Here is a 20,582-nt window from a genome sequence, read left to right on the forward strand (position 1 = left end):
TTTCTTTTACTGAGGATCCCCAGCCTGACGACAGGGAATTTTCATGAGCATGTGACTCCATGCCAGACACCATGCTGGTGAACAAGGGTTCCCATGATCTGAGTAAAAGAATGAGTGAGTGTGGAAAAAGGTCCCCATTCACTCAGGTGAATCAGTCAAAAAATCTACAAGTCCAGCAAAAAGTGATGGGGGACACTCAGGTGGAGAGAATTTCGCACAAAGATGGAAACCTACTCTAACAGATTGTTGATCTGTTTTATCCTGTTCTGACTTTTTGAAGGGAAGTAAAGCCTTCAGCTTCACCTCCCTTGTGCTCATTGCTATGGGGACACTGATCAGTCCGTCAGGCCATCAGTACTGGTAAACTACGTTTCCCTTTTAAATTCTTGTACTGTTTAACATTACACACAGCACCTTACAGTTCAGTGCAAGGGGGATACTTTTATACCAACCTAGCTTTTAACCCATGGTATTTATGCTCACTTGTATATGTCCTAAGTACAAGCTGGTGGCAGCAGTTACATTTTTACTATTTTTTGCATTAATTTTGGTGTGCACATTCATGTTTACCATGTATGGCTACTAAGTGTGGCTAATGCCCCGAAATGGTCATTCCACAAGATTTGCGCTCGTCTGAAACCTGTGATTGGACAACTACTGGCTGTATGAATCATGCAGATCCTAACCATCGGTGGGCTTGGACTTGCTTCCAACTCGAATTCTGGATAAGAAGGGGATCTCTGCCACCACTTCCTTCAATCATAGTTGGAAACAACAATCCAAATACGACACCCGAAGGAGCCCAGCATCCCCTCCAGTAGCCAGCCAAGTGAAACCCTATTCCTCGGCCTAATACCCGAAGATCCTGAGCGGTGCTTCAGCCCTGGGACTAGTCTCAACGCCTTTGAGGAACTAGCCCTTCAGAGCCTTTGGAAATGTCACCTGGACTGGCTGGCGGACTGACTAGCTCTCTTGGTGGCATTCTCGCCAGTAGCGTCACTGTTCCGTGTTTAAGTCCGGAACTTCAGTGGTTTAACAGTGTGTGCCACTGGTAGCATTCTTCCCAAATTTCAGCTTTCCATCTTCATGGGAACCTGTCCTGGAGCAGCTGCTGTGGCCGGGATATGAAGGATGCCTGTCGTCGCCTGTGTGCAGAGACCGTCACTGGAACTCTCCTTCCTACAACATGTAAAGTGTCCTGTGACGACGATTCTTGCATTTCTTCGACAGAGGTTGGATCTTGCAGCTGCACCAACCAGAAGAATCCTTGGACCCACAACTCCTGGGCACCTCCCACCAGAACCAAAGACGGATGCTCCAGTCATCAGTGACCTCCAGACAATACACATCGGGCATCTGGGAAAATCAGAGTCATGAGGTTAATTAAACACAGTGTACGCCCGCCCCCCTATCTTCTATAGGATAACATTGGGAATAAGTGCCTTTGTCTGCTTATTCTGTTGCACTCATTTGGTCTTTGAACTTCGGCCGCGTATCCTGCCCCTGGAATAGCCTTGGGTCTAGAAGACAGGAAAACACATACTTACCTCTAGTAAAATAGTTGTAGAACTTTTAAACTATCACCAACGCAAGCATATTGAAACCTACCTGCAGAGACCTCATTCTGGTGAGAAACATTGCAGCTCCTGTGACTTTTGGGCACAAACCCCCATTCATCTTAGGGTTTTGGCTTCTTAAGATAGGTTATTGTCTTGTGATCTGGGTCCATCATTGACTGCATCTAAAATAGTTACCTGTTTTTGATAACCAAGTTATTTTATGTATATTTGCACTTATGGTGACTGTATTTATTTGCATCATAGAGTGTTGTGAGATAATACTACCTGTAGATTCATTGTTCAGAAGGCCTGTAATAAATCACTATATTTTATACTTATTGTCTAAATCGAATTGTAGTGCTCCATACTGTTGGAACTCATTGAGGGCCCTGACCCCACTCACACTCCTCAGAAAAGCCTCGACTGCTCATCCACACACCTTGGTTGGGTCTTGGCAAACATCTCAGAGTTCCCGGTTTACTATAACTATGGTGGTCTCCTAAAATCTGTCCACCAGACCAAATTCTAAAAATCAATCTTACAGGCTGTAATAATCGGCAAGAAAAAGGCGTCAGTCGAAGCTTCCTAGACAGCTTTTATGATACCATGGACATCAAGTTAAACTTGCCTCAAATGGAAAATTCTGGATAAAGAGAGCCCCACTAAACGGAAGCAAAACTTCAGCTGATGCATGTTGCTCCAAGATATTGGTCTAGCCATGACCATGCCACGCTCCAATTGGGGCAGGGAGAACCTAAACAGTCAATCACTTTTGCCAAGGTTTTATGAAAGGAAGCATACTGACCATCTGTAAAGGCAGGGAAAATGAAGTCCAGGCTTAGTGGGATTTATCAAGGCCACTAGCATATCTGAAGCATGAAGTGAAGTTTAAGGAAGTCTGCCTCCTTCAGAGGGAAGAGTGTGTTGGTAGTGAATCTATTGCTCAAACAAACTGTTTGAATTTAATTGTTTTTTTTTTAAATATAATTTTACCGCCAAAAAGTAGATGGCGGATTGGATCAGGCAATGTTGATGGGGTTGGGGGGTGGCAAGAGATGTGGAGGACGGGGGGGTGTCTACCTCTTTATTGTGTGGTAAACATTCTAGAAACAAAACAAAAAAAGGCAGTTTTTTCATTTTATTTCAAGCAATGCACATATATCCAATCCTTCCACTCCTAAATAAATACCCTCAAAACCAAAGAGAACACGAGTGTCATAAACATGTGCTACCTTGGCCAAGGATTACTTCCCTGAAGCTAGAACCATTGTTCTTGCTCAGGTGAGAGGAAAGGTGGAATGGGAGGGGCAGCAATTCAACACCATGACAGACATGATTCATATCAGGCATAAAACGACATAGCTAGAACATCAGTCGGTAGACTATGCCATCTCAGATTGGACCTGGTCCAAAGAATGTTTGCCCCGGGACAGGGATGCAAAGCATGCACCATCTGTAATCAGAATTGTCACAGCTTTCCAGCAAATGTGCAGTGGACTCTGGCAACAAACCGGAGACCAGACCCAACTGAGCCTTGATGAAAATCATAAGCATTGCCATACAACAAATCTCTCTCTCGGCAGGTGTAGAGGTCGTCGTAGAACAGTATACCCGTTATGGTGCACCAAATTAGATCGCGATTCCTTAGAACCTCTAGATGACCCAGGGCCAGTGGATCAGCAGCACCACTTACAGGAGAAGGAAGAAGATCCACTTTGGTGCGACATTCCCCTTTCCAGGTTGCTGGGTCCAAAAGCCGAGAAGTTTTTGTAGGAGGTGGAACTGGGGAGAAACAGCACCCAAGCAACTTTCACTACTAATGAAGGGCCATAAAGACCTTAGTGACCTGTACCCTCTGATCCTTGGGGTGAATTGACTGGCAATCATCAGTGTAGAGTTCCTGCCCCAGGCAACAAAACACAGCACTGGTAAGGATTTAACACTGACAAATTCTGAAGAATTTGAAGGGGAAAAGTTGGTGTTTTTTTTAAAACTTGATTACACATAGTGGTGGTACATGTTGCAGTTAATTAAGAGGTGGGGCTTTCATATATCCGCTTCTGAGCACTCAGAAACAAGCAATTAAGTTTGTGGGGTTCACTTTATGGATCTGAGATAGAGTCCGGCACTGTGGATGTCACACTATGGAAGGTGCTGAGCCATAGCACCATCTCTGGCAGCTATTGAAAAGTTTCCAAGTCAGTCTGCACTTGTCAGGTATTTTCACAATATGAACAACCTGGAAGGGAGCAATCCATTAGAATAACAATGCTGCGTTTAGGTATCTTGTAGGCTATTTGTCTCATTGCTGCCACATCAAAGCACATGTCTACCTTGAGAACATTCAGTGATTTTGCTAAATATGTAGGAATCTCAACAGGAGGTTTTTACCAACAAGGAACTAAATCTGACTTGCTAAGCATGAACACAGGATGATGGGTTTGTTCACATAGAAGTGCACAACTAAGTGTATAAGACATATTTACAATCACAAAGCTATCCGCTTTGTACACAATAGGTGTGAATGAGAGAACAATGTAATCACCTTGTCCTTGCAGGGCCTGACACAGCTCTGGGAAGCACACACTGCATTCTCATCTTCAGAATCTTCCGCTCCAGACCAGTCGTACTTGGATGGGATGTCAAGCACTTTCTTTTCTCGCTTCTTCTCAATGATTTCCTTGGCTAGCTCTGCTTTTGCTGCTGCTGCCTTCTCCTTCTTTCTCTTCTTCTCCTCCTCTTTGGCCAGTTTCTTGGCAAGCTTGTTCAGTTCTTTTGCCTTGTCCATATTCAGCTTAAGCTTCTTCTTTTTCGGTTTGTCTAGCCTCTTTAACTCCTTTGACTTTTGCTTGCCATCACCATAGAGGAGTTCTGCCTTTTCAAGTTTGCGCTTGCGTTTTTTCTCAGAAGAGTCTTTTGATTTAATTTTTATTGGTTTCTCTTCCAGGCCATCATCCTTCAGAAAAAGATGCAAACATGTGAAAACCAAAGAACATGATGCTAAATTTAGGCTGCAAGATTAAAGGATGCAGCTCAATAACAAAATACACGCCCAATTTGCAAGTCGTGCCTTCAAAGTGATATTTCACCTTCAGATAGAAAACAGTGATTTTGTTACTTACTAGACATAATATACATAATGAATGCAGTATAAATCAAAAGAACAATAAGTTACTACAAATAAATGTATGTACTCCTTTTAATTTTATTTGTTTATCTTGCTCTATTCATACGAAGGTTAGTTACCTAGTCACACATTTCTGAGAGTGAATTTTCTAATCTGATTACAAGTTCAAAACCCACTGTTTAATCAGATGGCCTGACTCAGAGGTATTACTTCTGAGGCCCCAGTACCTGTTGTTCCCCTAACTGGTCCTGCAGCACCAAATCAATATCCTCAAAATATAATTAAATATAATGTACTAGTTACTTACCTGTAACTCTTGTTCTCCAGCATGGATTCACATGCTTTTAGGCAAGATTGTATGCAGTACCCTTTGGGTGAACTACAACACCCCTGACCTCCTGGCAATAGGAACCCAACCTTTGGTATAAGTCTGTACTACACAGGTTGGTAGCGTGTTGAGCAGCCAGGCTCATCTCAAGAGGGGTCAATGTGAGCTGTAGGGGAGTTACACAGATTCACAGTGACAAACATTCAAATAAACACTTACACACAAGGTTTCTTGATTAAAAAATTACTAATTTATTTAATAGTCAGTTTAAGCATGGCTTCTTCATAAGGGGGCAATATAATAGTAACACACAAATGCACTCCAAAATCCACACTCCTAATATTTCGAAGTCAGTAAGTACCCTTTTGCGATCGCACACAGACACTTCCTACTCCCTCAGGTGACTTAAGTAACTAGGACACTGTGGACATTAATATACCACTGTTTGCATTTAGAACCAGACTAAAGAGTATGCAACAGAAGAACAAGTTACTCTCTTACCTGGTAACGTTCTTTCGATGGGATGGTCAGACGACGTATTCCATATCTATGACAGTAATCACCTCAGCTCTGTTGCTTCGAAAAATCTTTCGGTGTCTGCGTCCTGCGTCGATGACATCGATACGCTGTCCTCAAGGGCCTCCGTCGAGCCGACGTCACCGGATGTTATAAGTAGGACGCACGACGCCCGTAGCCTCAGTTGTAGTTTTTTCCCAGAACGTGTGGCACCAATCTTCTGCCAGTATGACCACAGAGAGCCTTGCGGAAACGTAAGCTGCAATCGCATAAGAAATTCTGTAGCGGGGCAGGTAGGGAGGGAGCGATATGGAATACGTCGTCGGACCATCCCATCGAAAGAACGTTACCAGGTAAGAGAGTAACTTGTTCTTCGAGGGGATTGGGTCCTCCGACGTATTCCATATCTATGACAGACTCCCAAAGCAGTACCAACGTATGGAGGAGGGAAAAAGAATTTAGAATATAGAAATTTAGAATGCCCAATCAAATTGCATAGTAAAGGACCGCCTTGCCAAAGGCCAGATCCTGCCCATGGATAGAATCTAGGGAGTAGTGTCATCCAAAAGTATGAACCGAAGCCTTCACAGATGTTACGAAAAGGAACACCCCTCTGCAGGGCAGTAGAGGCAGCCAAACCCCTAGTAGAATGGGCCCGTAAGCCTACCGGAGGGTCCTTACCCGGCAAGCGGTAACATTCAGAGTTTGCCAAGATAATCCATCTAGACAAAGTCTGCTTAGTAACAGCTTGTCCCAAACGCCTTCCAGCGTAACCTATAAAGAGCTGATCATCCACTCTGACCCGGGACATGCCTGAAATGTAGAAACTAAGCTCTCCTAGGATCCAACCTATGGAGCCTCTCCTCTTACTTACCAGGATGCGGAGGAGGATAAAATGCCAGAAGAATGACCTGGTTTAAATGAAATTCCGACACCACTTTCGGGAGAAAGGAATGACGAACTCTAAGGCCAACCCTGTCCTTATGAAACACAGTGAAGGGTGGCTTAACTGAAAGTGCCTGCCACACACTCACTCTGTGAGCGGAAGTGACCGCAACTACAAATACAGTTTTAAGGGTTAACAGTCTCAAAGGACAAGAATGTAAAGGTTCAAATGGTGCACCCATTAGAAACTTTAGAACAAGGTTCAAATCCCAACCGGGCACCTGGAAAGGTGACGGAGGGAACACATTAGTGAGCCCTTTCAGAAACTGAGAAATGAAAGGAATTTTGAAATAAGAACACTCCTCAGACAAGCGCTTAAATATGGACAGCGCCGCCAGGTAACCTTTAATGGTACCCACTTGCAGGCCCTTGTGGGCTAAAGAAAGCAAAAAAGACAGAACCACAGGAATGTCACGTGAAAAAGGATCCACATTCTTAACCCTGCACCAGTCGCAGAACTTTCTCCAACGGCAACGGTACAGGGACTTTGTTGCTGGCCGAAAGCAACACCTCCATCACGTCTTCAGGGGAGGTCCCAATCCTTATATCTCAACCTTTCAGAAGCCAAGCGTGAAGGTTGAGGGATCTGACCTCTGGATGGAGAACCTGACCCCCCTCCTGTGAGAGCAGATCGTCTTGGTAGGGAAGACGACTTGGAGGGCAGATGGACAAGTCGAGAAGGTCCAGGTACCACGTCCTGCGGGCTCATGCCGGAGCAATGAGGATCATCTGGGAACCGAACCTCCGTAACCTCTGCAGCACTTGCGGGATGACGGGGCTGGAGGAAACGTGTACAGCAGTGGGAAGGATCCTCTTGGAGGAAATTCCCACAAACAGAACCTTTCGCACTTCCGGTTGACACTGGAGGCGAAGAGATCCACTTTGGGGGTCCCCCAAAGGGCGAAGATCTCCAGGAGAATTTCCTGAGCCAGCACCCAATCGTGAGAGATCGCGCTCTGCCTGCTCAGAGCGTCCGCGTCTCGTTTTCGTCTCCGGCCAGATGAACTGCCGAGATTGAAATGTCCTGCTGGATGGCCCAGAACCAGAGCTGCATCGCCTCCCTGCACAGAGGAAGTGACCCTTCCCCCCCCCCCTTTTTGTTGAGGTAGTGCATGGCCACTGTGTTGTCTGTCAGAATCAGGACATTCTTTCCTCACACAGTCGGCAGAAAAGCCTTCAGGGCAAGCCTGACGGCCCTCAGCTCCAACAGATTGATATGGAGTCTGGACTCCGACGGAGACCAACGACCGCTGACTGTCAACTCGTTGGCATGAGCTCCCCATCCCGTGAGGGATGCGTCCGTCACGATCGTCACCTCCGGCCAGGGTAGCCGAAATGGAGCCCCCTCCCCCCCATCAGATTGCCTTGGTTGGCCCACCACAGAAGGTCCTGGGTGACCAAGGGCAGCACCTGAACGGGGTCTGACATCCTGCCGGAGGACTGTGACCACTGCATCTTAAGAGCCCATTGCAGAGATCTCATCCACAACCTGCCCTCTGGCACCAGAAGAATGCAGGATGCCATGAGGCCGAGCAACCTCAAGAACTCAAACGCAGGGAGACTCTGGGCATGTTGAAACTTGTGCACCATCTGCTGAATGTGATGAGCCCTCACCTGGGGAGGGAAACACTGCCCCGGGGATGTGTCGAGCACTGCTCCGATGTACTGGAGCCGCTGTGTTGGCGTCAAGTGGGACTTCTTTAAGTTGAGGGAGAAGCCCAGCTTGTGAAGGGAGTGGCAGGTGACAGACAGATGATCCAGGACTTGCTCGGGAGAGCACGCCCTGATCAATCGTCCAGTAGGGGTAGACGTGAATCCCCCCTTTCCTGAGATATGCTGCCACCACCACCATGAGCTTGGTGAAAACCCAAGGGCGGAGGTCAATCCGAACGGCAGGACCCGAAACTGAAAGTGCGAGTCGCCAACCGCGAACCTCAGGTACTTCTTGTGCTTGTGATGGATCGGCACATGAAAGTAAGCGTCCTTGAGGTCGAGAGACACCAACCAGTCATGAAGTTGAAGGGCCTGGAGGACTTGAGAGAGAGTAACCATCTTGAACTCGTCCTTCCTGAGGAGCTTGCTCAAACCGCGCAAGTCCATGATGGGTCTCAATCCTCCGTCTTTCTTCGAAATCAAAAAATAAGGGGAATACCATCCCTTGTTCCTCTCCGCTACAGGCACCAGTTCTATGGCGCCTTTCTCCAGCAGGGCTTGTATTTCCTGCGCAAGGAGCGGATCAGGACTCTTCAAAGAGAGATTCCCTGGTGGATTGTCGCAAGGCCTCTGCCGGAAAGGAAGACCGTAGCTGTGGGCTATGATCTCCAGAACCCACACATCTGAAGAAATGGCAAGCCATTCTACAAGATGCTGCGCCAGCATTCCCCCAACTGGCGAACCATGGGACATGGCCTCATGACTGAGCTGAAGCGGCTGCGGCATTGCCTGAGGGTAAAGAGGCAACTGCCCGAGCGGCCTTGGCACCTCAAGTACCTTGTTCCCTTTGACTCGCAGCTCCTCTCGATCTACTAAAGGTTGAGTAATATCGAAAGGAACCTCCCCTCCATTGTTGTCCCCTAGGACGAAAAGGCGGAGGTTTGCGAAATGCAGCGCTCAACGACTTTACTGCAGCTTCGGAGGTCTGCAACTTCTCAAGGCTCTCGTCAGCCTTGCTGCCAAAAAGATGTTCACCATCAAAGGGCATGTTGAGGAGCCGGGCTTGCACATCAGGGGCAAACTCTGAATTCCGCAACCACACAAACCTGCGTATTACGGTGCTCGCCGCCATGGACCGGCTGACACAATTTGCCATGTCCAGACCGACTGAACGGACTCACACACGGCATGCCTGCCATCCTGCACAATAGCAAGAAAACCATCCCGTTCCTCCCCTTCGGGAATATGATCAGCCGCTAACGAAATACAGTTCCAGAGTGTGCGTGAAACGTGACAAGGCACACACGGAGTTGGCTGCTTGTAAAGCCATACCCCCTGAAGAAAACACTTTCTTCGCCCAGCCATCAAAATGCTTGTCGTCCCCATCAGGAGGGATGGTAGGGTACGACGCCTGCTTTGCTGGGGCCGTAGCCGCCTGCACCACCAAACTCTCTGGAGTGGGGTGTGTGGTCAAGTAGCAGGGTCGCTACTGGTTGGGAGGTATTTTCGCAGCAAAGACTTACTCACTGCCAGGAGACTCTCCGGAGCAGTCCAAGCCGCTGCCACCCTTCTTTGCAAGGCCATATGGTATGGCAGTACTGCGTCAGTTGGCGGACCTTGGTCGAGGATATCCGCCCGGTCATCCTGCAGAAAATCCACTGGTGGCGCAGACCACTCCAAGTATTCCGTTACCCTCGACATAAGGCGTCTGTACGAGGACTCGGCATGGGTGCCAGGCTCAGGCCTACAGAACGCCACCTCCGGAGAGGTGTCCAGACCACTGGCGTCGTGCAACGACTGACTCAGGTCTTCAAACTGGCTATGACCAGTTTGAAGACCTTCTTCCCCCCTTCTTTCCCTCTTCTAATTCCTCTCTCCCCACTCCTATTTCACTCTCTCTCCCTTCCATTTTCACTTGTTCTATCCTTCTCATGTCCCCCCCCTCACCAATCCTATTCCCACTCCACTTCCCCCCCCTCAGTTAATTGCTCTTTGCACTGTTTTGTTGTAGAATGATTCATGATGTAATTTTTGCTCCCAATGTTTGTTGTTGTTCTCTGTATTAGTTGTTCCATTGTACAGTGCCTTGGTGTAAGGCGCTCTATAAATAAACAAATCAATCAATATCTCGTCGGGCGTCGAGGACCAGGACCTGGAACGGGTATGTCTAGAGTGACCAGCCTTGTCAGACCGGGACCTCGAAGGTGCCCGGTGATCGCGACGACCACTCGAGACCGAGACTCGAGGCGTGCGAGTGGCATCTCTAGCACGGTCACGGCCGGCGTCTTTCGACGGCGCGGACAGACCGGAGCCCTGCGACTGTAAAATCACCAACATCTCCTGCCGAAATGAATCCCATTCGGCAGGAGTGGAATGCTTGTTGGGACAAGCAACCCACCGATGGGCGGAGTCCTCGGTCGAGGACGGGGAAGGTGACCGGTGACGGCGCTTCCATGAGTGCCTCAAAGAGGCAGAGGAATGGCGTGACATACTCCTGGACCGAGACCCCCCCGGTCTTATGCCGACGACGCGGAGAGTCACCCCTCGAATCGTCAGTCGAAAGGCTGGTGGATTTCGACTTCCGGGGCTTGGCCACCTTACCTACAGAAAGCTTCTTCTTACGCTCCCAGAAGGCCTTCAAAGTAAGCGTATGGCAGTCCACACAGTCATCCGTGTCGTGGTCCTCACTGAGGCATCAGAGGCAAGCGACGTGCGAATCCGTCAATGACATCTTGGACCCGCAGTCCCGACACTTCGTAAAACCCAGCCGCGGGGTAGAAGACGACGAAGACATCATGGATTTCACAAGCGAACAGGTTCCAAGAACCGAAAGAACAGAACTCAGAAGAGTCGAGGCGCACCAAGATCTCCGAAGCGAACACGTTCGTGGAAAAAACAGAACTGAGGCTACGGGCGTCGTGCGTCCTACTTATAACATCCGGTGACGTCAGCTCGACGGAGGCCCTCAAGGACAGCGTATCAACATCATCGACGCAGATTTTCCGAAGCAGCACAGTGATTACTGTCATAGCAGACCCTCCAGAATATTGCGGCATGAAATGGAAAATATTGCAGCACAAAAATGAAAAAAAGTGCGGCACACAACTGCGTTTTTGCGGCATTTTTTATTGTTGAAAAATACATAATTTAACATCGTTTTTAGCCTAAAACCAAGCACTTGAACAGTAAAGAGTTTTGCACATTGAAACAGGAACGTTTGAGGTGGTGTGGGGATCTTTTAACAAACCTACAAATAGTATTTTAGTTTTCATCAGACTCATCTTCAGACTCTGCTTCTAAAACTTGACAGTTTTGTTGCAAGTCCTCGGTTGAACCAGAAGCAAACTCAACATCCCGTTGCTGCTGGTTGTAGTGCAAAAACACAAGTGCTTGTATTGTTTTCTCGACAAGCGATCGACGCCTAGCAGACAAAATCATTTTGTAAATGCTGTTACTCCTCTCTGCATCGGCAGAACTTATGACACAGCCTTTGTATGGCCTAGCCACTTTTGATAGTACAGGTCAGCCATCCCTTGCCAGAAAATGTCTGTGTCAATTATTCCAGAGACGGATGCACGAACTGCCACTGGACCTAAAATTTCAAGGTACAGAAGAAACTCCTGATCCGGAAACTCACTTAGTCCTGGGATAGCAGAATAATCATTTTTGTCTTGTGATTGAATGCTAAGGCGTTCTGGATTAAATATGCGTACCTGTTTTAAGAAGTTTATCCCAGGCTGACCACGATCCATGTATTTGCCTAGATTGTCGAGAACATTTTCAAAAGCCTGAGTAAGCTGATCCATCAGCTGTTTTCTGATTCAGACTCAATGTAGTTCCTTCTCTGGAGTCAAGAAAAGGCTGCAGTGACTCCAATGTCAGCACAGAATTGTTGGTAAAGTTAATGTGTAGGTCTTCCAGATAATCGTACACCTTCATGGCAACTGGTATCTGACTCTGAAAGATGTCAGTAAGAAACAGGATGCTCTGGCACTTGTCAGCCACCATCTCCAGCTGAACTTTGATGCAATTCTTGCTGTTGCCACTGAGAATCCTTTGAAGGTTTTCTAAGGAATCGGGGGGTGACTTGCTGAGATGCATCTCAGATTCCACAAAACCAGAATATGTGTGGAAATGTTTGCAGTGATGCTGAACTGCAGCAAACCAAGAATTCCAACGGGTACTGCATGGGTCGGGTGCCATTCGGGGTTGCATTTCATGGGTCTCAGTGAGGTGTTGTAAGAATCTCCGCGTTCTGCTACCAGCCATATAGAAAATCCTAGAGAAGTACATTATAAACGCATTCAGCTCAACAAATGGTTTTCGGAAAGACACCCCAACAAGGTTGAGGATGTGATGTGGAATGAGTTTGGATATAGAATTTTTAGAACAGTTTTGTATTCCTCAAGAATGTATGCGGCATTGTCCGTGTTGAAGCACAGAACATTTTGAAATGCAATGTCGTAGTCAGTGAGAACCCTCACAACTGCCTGTGCAACTGTGGCATGGTTGCACTGCGCTAGGAACACTGTGTCAGCAAGGTATGTGTGTATTCTTTGACTGCCATCAATCATCCAAACTGCTCCAAATAATATATTGAGGACACAGCGTCCTTCAACATCCACCGGTGTCTCATCGAATATGACGCATATGTCTTGATTTTTCAGTTTCTCCTTGAGGTCATTTTTGGCCTGCCTGCATCTTTCAGGCAAATACCTCTCCTGGAGCTGGTGACTTCCAGGGATGGCGCCACCATTGCGGACTTTGTCATGAAGGAACCTGCGCAACACAGGGTAGTCGGTCTTGCTTAGCGGGATATTTAGGGCTGCGTACACATTGATCCGGTCAATGATTAGATCATGATTGGCTGCCCTAGCAGCTCTCATTTTTCCGAAGCTTGAGGTAACAGTAGTTTGCCTGGAACGTTTTGAGGTTGAATGAGGCTCAGCATCATCTCCGCAATGTTTTGTGTGCTTTTTTGAGCGCATGTGCACATCAACAGTGTATTTTCGAACGTGGTCCACGGCTACATTACATACAGAGCAAAACATGACTCCACCATCTGCATACATTATCTTGCTGTACTGTTTTGCCCTGTCAGCTGCACTTATCTGTGTGGCCAAATGGGAGCGATTCTTCTCAGGCTTCAACGGTTGCAAGAATTTCCCCATTGTGTCCTTTGACTGGGCTAGCAGTCTTCTGCTGCGGTGTGGTGCTCTCCTTCCCAATTGACCGGTCTGGAAAAAGTCAGCTGCGGTGTCAGCTGCAGTGGTGTCTTCTGTGATGTACAGATCCTGCTTCTTAGCTCAGGAATGTCAAAATATGTTCCTGGTGGAATACAGAACAAAGATGCATCCTTGCATACTTTTGAAAGCAGAAAACAATCAATCTCCCTTGCTGCTCCAACCCAACAGAGTATGCATACTATTGGAGCAGCCAGGGTTCCACAAAAAATTACATTCTGAACACTGCATTGTCATTGCTCAAACGGAAAAAAATGAATTCCCCAGGTTGCATCTAACAGACTGTGTGGGTTCCTAATTTTGGTATGTTTATGGAGTGACTGAATAGTAGTTGAGAATGCTCAAAGTTAGGGAAGTGACTGGCGCAACCATAACTGCCTGATCCTGATTACTTACTCTAACTCCTCAAAATGCCACATCCCCAACCAGCAGTGATCTGCACATTACCCATGACATCCCACCTGCCCACTGTGGCATGGAAGACTAACCTTGCTAACTGGTCTTTGCTCTCTCATACATGCCAACACTCCCGATTTAGGCGGGAGACTCCCGATTTTTTTGTGAAAAATACTGCTATTTTTCACATTCTCCCGCCTAAAATAATTATTTCCCCAATGCATTCTTATGGGGAAATTGCTGTCTCCCGATTTCTCTGTAGAAATCTCCTTCCCAGGCATGTCAGAATGTTGGCATGTATGCTCTCTGGCACTCTTCTTTAACCAGGAAGTTTTCGTTGTCTACTGTAAAAAGTACAGTTGGAATATGTAGGCAGTCTCATTACACAGCAATATATCTAACTTCATGACTTTAGTGCATCACACACGATACAGGCTGCATTTCAAATCCAGACTTAATTCCCCCCACATCCCTATGGCCATTCCCACCCACTTCTAGCCTGCCCAGAGCACATCCTCCTGGAATCTCTTCGAGGTAACATTATCGAGCATTGCCATCAAACTGTGAGACAGAAGTGCCTGTCGGTGTTTTTTCAAAGCAGTCTTCTGAGTTAATACCTTCTGCAAGTTGATTTATAAGCACTATGAGTGTTCCGTCACTGAAGTCCTATTAAAAACGAGCAATCGCTAATCCAACAGTATTGACTTGCTTTTAACACAACTGTGTATAGGAATTGCCAGGTGCTGCTGTTAGTTGGTAATTGCAAGGCCTTTGTCAGTGAGGAACAAAATGTTGTGTCCTGTTCTGTCTGGCCATGCTCTGTAGGACAGCCAGGTCGACTCACCACAGCCTAACATTTTGGATTGTGGTGGGGAAGGAGGGCTATAGTCTGATCAGCTCCATGGAAATGGTGCTGCGCCACTACTTCCAGCAGACAAGTGGAAAGCAAAGAAACAGAGGGCCTTGAATTCAAAGGTGTAACCCTGGTTGAAGCCCCTCAGTTTACTTTTCGCTCGTCCTATGACCCCAGGAGAGAGGGGGGGGGGGACAACTCTATACTTCTCCATGGAAGGAAGTCATGAGACCCAAGACACAGGGGCAATGCAGTAGCAGTAACTGCAAGAGCCCATAATACCTAGCCAAAAAATGAACTCTCTTGGGGGGGTCATCATTCCTTGGTTATGCCACCCACACATGATGACTTAATACACCCACAAACAGAAATGAAACATCAGAACACTACCAGGGGTCAAGTCCTACAAATTAAAGTGGGGGATTCATCAACAATGTGATGTCACCAGAAATTAGCATATCAAGGTGAAATATGCATATTTCATTAAATTGGCTTTGCATAACCACCAAAATTGCACAGGACCAATAGCATTTGCCTTTCATAAAAACAACACCCGTGATTCAAGGCTGGGCTGCATGAGCCCAGTTGTAAAGTAATTTGAAACAAATACAGCTACGGTTGTCTACAATTGGTATCATGGGCTGCATGATACCAATTGTAAAACAATTTGAAACAAATACAGTTGCATGATACCAATTGTAAAGCAATTTGAAACGAATGCAGCTATGAGCGTCTACATTTGGTATCATGCAGCCCATGATACCAATTGAAGACGCTCATAGCTGTATTTGTTTCAAATTGTTTTATAATTGGTGGTATGCTGATACCAATCTAAGCTTTTTTGTCAGCTCAATTCTCATTTTTTCTGCTTTTGCCATAGAAAATCACCTTTTGGAAATCAGTTTAGTACATTATATCTAAAATGTCTTAATTTTCGAGACATGTTTTAGGCAAAAAGAATATCAGTATTTGAGCTGCCCCAGAGCCTAGTACTCCCTCACTCTCTCTGTCTCTCCTTGTATCTCTGCGCCCTGTTTCTCTCTCTATCTCTCTTTCTCTCACTCTCTCTCTGCCCCCCCACACGCACACTCTTTGTCTTTCCTTGTCTCTCTACACCCTCTTTCTCTCTCCATCTCCCTTTCTCTCTCGCTCTCTCTCCCACACACACACAAACTCTGTCTCTCCTTGTCTCTCTGCACCCTCGTTCTCTCTCCATCTCTCTTCCGCTCTCACTCTCTCTCCCAGATACACACACACACACACACACACACACACACACACACACACACTGTCTTTCCTTGACTCTCTGCACCCTCTCTCTGCACTCTCGCTCTCTCTCCCCATCTCTCTCTCTCTCCCCTTCTCTCTCTCTCTCTCTCTCTCTCTCTCTCTCTCTCTCTCTCTCTCTCCCTCCCTCTCACACTTTCTCTTTATCTGTCCATCTGTGGGTGGGAATCACTCTGCCAGCCAGGTGCACGTTTTCTAGCGTTATCCCAGCCATTGTAGAGCGCAGCACAGCCAGAGATGAACACAGCTTTCTTGACAGGGGTGCATGCTGTTACCAATTAGCAATTTGAAACGAATACAGCTACAAGCGTCTTCAATTGGTATCATGGGCTGCATGATACCAAATGTAGACGCTTGTAGCTGTATTCGTTTCAAATTGTTTTACATATGGTATCATGCAGCCCATGATACCAATTGTAAAACAATTTGAAACGAATACAGCTACGAGCGTCTGACAATTGGTATGATGCAGCCCAGCCGCATCATACCAATTGTAGACGCTCGTAGCTACGAGCGTCGGAAAGCATTAAGTTTATGCTTTCCGGCGCTCGACAGGAAGGTGTAATGAAAACACCAATTTGGCCGGTTTGGGTGCTCTTGCCTTAGTTGGGGGCAGATTGGTGGGCAGGCCAGTGCTTACCTGGCTATGCTTCACCAACTATCAGCTCGGCAGGGCAGGCACTCGCTAATGGCCGTGGAAGGGGCTGGGGACACAGCCAAATGCTGTGCATCTCCCAGGCCTGCGTGACCCTCCTCCAACCCCAGGCCTGCAACGTGAGCGCAGAGGTGTTAACCCTCAAGCTGCTGCAATCAGCAGCCCGCTGTGTTCGCTCTAAATCATTAAATGAGCGCGAAAGAAGACACACTAAGCTAACGTGACTTTTTCGCGCTCATTTAATGATTTATAGCGGCAATTGCGGGAAATGGCACATTTTGCGATTTTTTTGCAAATCGCAAAATCGCCATAAGGTGGATGGTCTGCATAGATATGGAATATGTCGGAGGGCCCAATCCCCTCGAAAAAGGTTATTAGAACAAAACAAAAGAACTCACAAATATTCTGAAGCAGGTAAGTACTTTTGGGAACCCCCAATGCAAAGTAAGTCAACCCCTTCCTGGAAGGAAGACTAAACACAATGTCAGAGGAAAGAAGAGTCATTCAGAGGCTAGTCCAAAGTCATTTGGGCAAAAGTCTAGGTGAGCTGAAGCAATTCTTGCAGGTAGGTAAAAGTCTTGCACAATGTTTTATAAGTCTTTGTACAAAAGAAGAAATTAAAGCAGGGCCACAAGCTGATTAGGCTTGTGAGGTAAAGAAGCTGATAGCAACTCTACAGAAGCAACCAGGACAAGTCTCAACTGAGAACAAGGGAGGTTACACAACAAGAGTAAGTTCTCGTAGACTTCTATATGGTTAGAAGAAAAAGGGCTTTGGCTGGCTTCTGTTCCTGTGCAGCTCAGCAGATCCTGTGCCTCAGTCGTGGGGACAAGAGGGAGGACATCTGAAGGACTCCTGCACTGCAACAGGACGGTCGGCGAAACAGAAAAGGACCAACTTCTATTCAGTAGCTCCTCGCGTCTTAGCAATTAGCAACACTGCAGACTCCCGGCTTTCGAGATGGGTTTTCCTTGCATCTGGGGTCCAGCATTCTGTTGAGGTGGCTCGGTCTCGGTCAGTCCTGCTTCCTGGGAGTCCGGGTAATCTTCCTGGAGCTCTTGCCCAACTTAAAAGAAACGCACACAATCTGGTGTTCCTCCACCTGGACATTTGCAGTGGAATTTCAACCAGCTCCAAGAGGATGTCCAGGTGGCTTACTTTGGAGTTGATTGGTCCCACCAACTCAAGAGCAGAAGTCGTCTTGCAGGGCTTCTCTGGTCGAGGCGAATTCGGAGCTTCAGTACAGCAGCAGGGCTTCACCGGGCAAACCAACAGTCCAGGAGTTGCAGCAGGCGTCTCTTCCAATTTCGTCTTCAGATTCCTTTGTTCACTGGTCGACTCTGCCTTCCAAGCCAAAAAGCTGCATCTTTTATGCAGGTCTCTCCCATTCATTCCAGCCTAGCTGTCAGTCACCTAGCAGGGTGGCTGCCCTTAGCGGACAGCCAGCCGGCCAATCGCCTAGGAGTGCATTCCTGTCTCCTAGGAGACTAAGCACAGGGAGTTTCAGGCACTTCCCTCTCTTCCTGCCCCCACCAGACAACCTGGAGCCAGGGGCGGGCTTCACTCGTGAATCCTGCCAAAGGCAAAATGAACAAAGGGACCAAACATAGTTTGGCGCACAGAGTAAATCTCAAGGAGGACCTTTCCACAAAGAAATGGCGAAAAAAGAAGACCGGGCCATGTTGACAAAAATGGCACCCTTGGGTGCTTTACTGCAGCTGCGTATGCAGCCCGCGGTAAAAGCACACCACAGTAGTTCAAAGTAAACCACAGCCACCAGCTATTCATCGAGGAAAGGGTAACATAAAATTGTTACATGAGAAGCTAGACAAAGGGGATACTAAGTAACCCCTGCAGCGCCCTATTGTAAGATAGTGTGTGCTGGGTCTAGAAAGTAAAAAGTGTAAGTAAAGTCAATTTCACTTCACTGCTCTTGGAAACAGTAGTTTATCCAAGAGAAGGTATTTAAACCTTGGGGAAATATGAAAGACCTCCCTGTGCCACTGCACAGAAGGTGCTGTGTGACTCAAGGTAAAAGATGATGCCTATGGAGTTTGTCAGACTCCACAACCAAAGGAATACACAGTGTTCAAATCACATTAAAAATACATGAGAGAGTGGGACAAAATGGTCTCACTGTCTCCAGGTTAAAAATGCAAGTACTCAAAATCCAGCAAAGTTGCTGGGGGTGTCTAACGTAGAGAGGAATTAGCACATTTCTGAGAATTCTCCCAACACATGCTCATCAATATTCCCAGTCGTCAGGCTGGGAACCCTCAGTAAAAGAAAGCAGTTTAGACTTAAACTGCTCGTCTCCTCTATAGCCTATCAGTGTCCTTTGGGTCATACTGCACCCAGGCAATGACACTCATCTTCCTAAACTCCACCCCTGGTGGCCATCTTCAGATGTGATAGCGCACATAAAGTGGTAGTAAGAGCCAGAGAGGGGAAGGAGGGAGGGTTTGCATGTGAATCCATGCAAGACCCATGCTGGAGAACAGGAGTTGGAGGTAAGTAACTAGTACCTTCTAAAGCATGGAGTCTGGCATGGATTCACATGCTCATGAATACGATTACACAGCAGTACATATACACAACCATAGGAGGTGGCAAGGCTCACAGAAGCAATACACTTACCCCTGGAACAGACTCACCTCAAACAAGCAGGTTGTGCAGCACTGCTCGAGCGTCTCAGCACTCCTCCCTGCAATCACTGTCGACAGTAGAATTTCATGAATGTGTGGTTAGATCTCCACGTAGCACTCTGCAGATGTCGAGCAGGAGAACACCAGAGAGAAGCGTTGTTGTTGTTGTTGAAATGGCTTTAGTGGAGTGGGTTCTTGGTCGGCATGGAAGCGGTTTGTTGGCCAGACGATGGCAATGTATGATACAGCCATAGTGCAACCTGGAGATTAGACAGGTCCTTCCCGTGTCCCACAGGTCCAAAATTGTCAAAAAGCGCAGACGTCTTCAGAAAGTCTTTCGTGCGTGCCACATCGAACTTCAGGGCATGAACAACATCCAGCAAATGCAACGCCCTTTTAGCAGGCAAAGAAGGGTTTGTAAAGAAGACTGGTAGAACCACAGGCTTGTTGAAAGTCCGATGGAACCTTCGGCATGTAGGATGAGTTTGCAGACCCATTTTACTATTGTGGAAGGACAAATAAGGCTGCTTACAGAAGAGAGCATGAATCTCCCTGACTCGCTTGGCTGAGGCGACCGCCACCAGGAAAGCGATCTTCCACGAAAGAAACCTCAAAGGGACACGATGCATTGGTTCAAATGGAGGCCCCATGATGTTAGACAGGACCAAATTCAGTTCCCAAGACTGTGTGGGAGCCTTCACCAGAGGCAAAGTCCTGAAGAGGCCCTTGAGGAGCCCCTTAACAAGCCTATGTGACCACAGGGAGAGCTTTCCCAGAGCCCGTGTGTACTGTGATATGGAGGCCAGATGGACCTTAATAGATGCATGGGCAAGGCTATCTTGGGCTAGCGAAAGCAGGTACGGGAGGAGCTGCAGAGCAGGTACACGCAGAGTAGTGATATTCTGCGCCCAGAACCACACTGTGAAGCGTATCCACTTGTGTGTGTAGCAAGTCAACGTAGAGAGAGCCCATGCTTTGGCCAGGATCTTATTGGATTCTAACGGCAGTGAATAGTGCCCAAATTCTAGGGCTGCAGGAGTCAGGCCGTGAGGCTCAGTGATGTGGGCCATGGTGCAGGATTGATCCCTCTCTGGAGAGGAGGTCGGGAAGTAGAGACAGTTGGAAGGGCGGAACAACCGACAGATGGAGAAGGTCTGAGTAACAAGTATGCCTCGGCCACGCCGGCGTGATGAGGATCACCCTGCATTGGCAACGTCTGAGTGTGTTGATCACATGTAGCAGTAGCAGAATCAGAGGAAAAGCATACAAGAAGAGCCCTTCCCAGGGGAACGAAAAAAGGCATGCCCTAGACTCCTCAGCTGTGGATATCTGCTGGCAACCTACTGACACTTGGAGTTGCCAGACGTTGCAAAGA

At 47.3% G+C, this 20,582-nt stretch overlaps 1 protein-coding gene across 8 annotated transcripts in view; it reads right to left on the reverse strand.

Annotated features, from left to right (window-relative positions):
- The window catches only part of KDM5A (lysine demethylase 5A), a 1,841,472-nt gene that overhangs the window by 82,098 nt on the left and 1,738,792 nt on the right, over positions 1–20,582 (reverse strand). For 7 of the 8 annotated variants that reach the window (XM_069628595.1, XM_069628593.1, XM_069628596.1 and 4 more), the window contains one exon: positions 4,105–4,515. In XM_069628595.1, the coding sequence (XP_069484696.1) occupies positions 4,105–4,515 (411 nt within the window). Of the gene's footprint in view, positions 1–4,104; positions 4,516–20,582 lie in introns of those variants that run through there. The other variant, XR_011281783.1, reaches the window with a different exon arrangement.

Source organism: Ambystoma mexicanum, chromosome 12 (genome assembly GCF_040938575.1).
Source record: "Ambystoma mexicanum isolate Mex_15411 chromosome 12, UKY_AmexF1_1, whole genome shotgun sequence".
NCBI classification, from domain to species: domain Eukaryota; kingdom Metazoa; phylum Chordata; class Amphibia; order Caudata; family Ambystomatidae; genus Ambystoma; species Ambystoma mexicanum.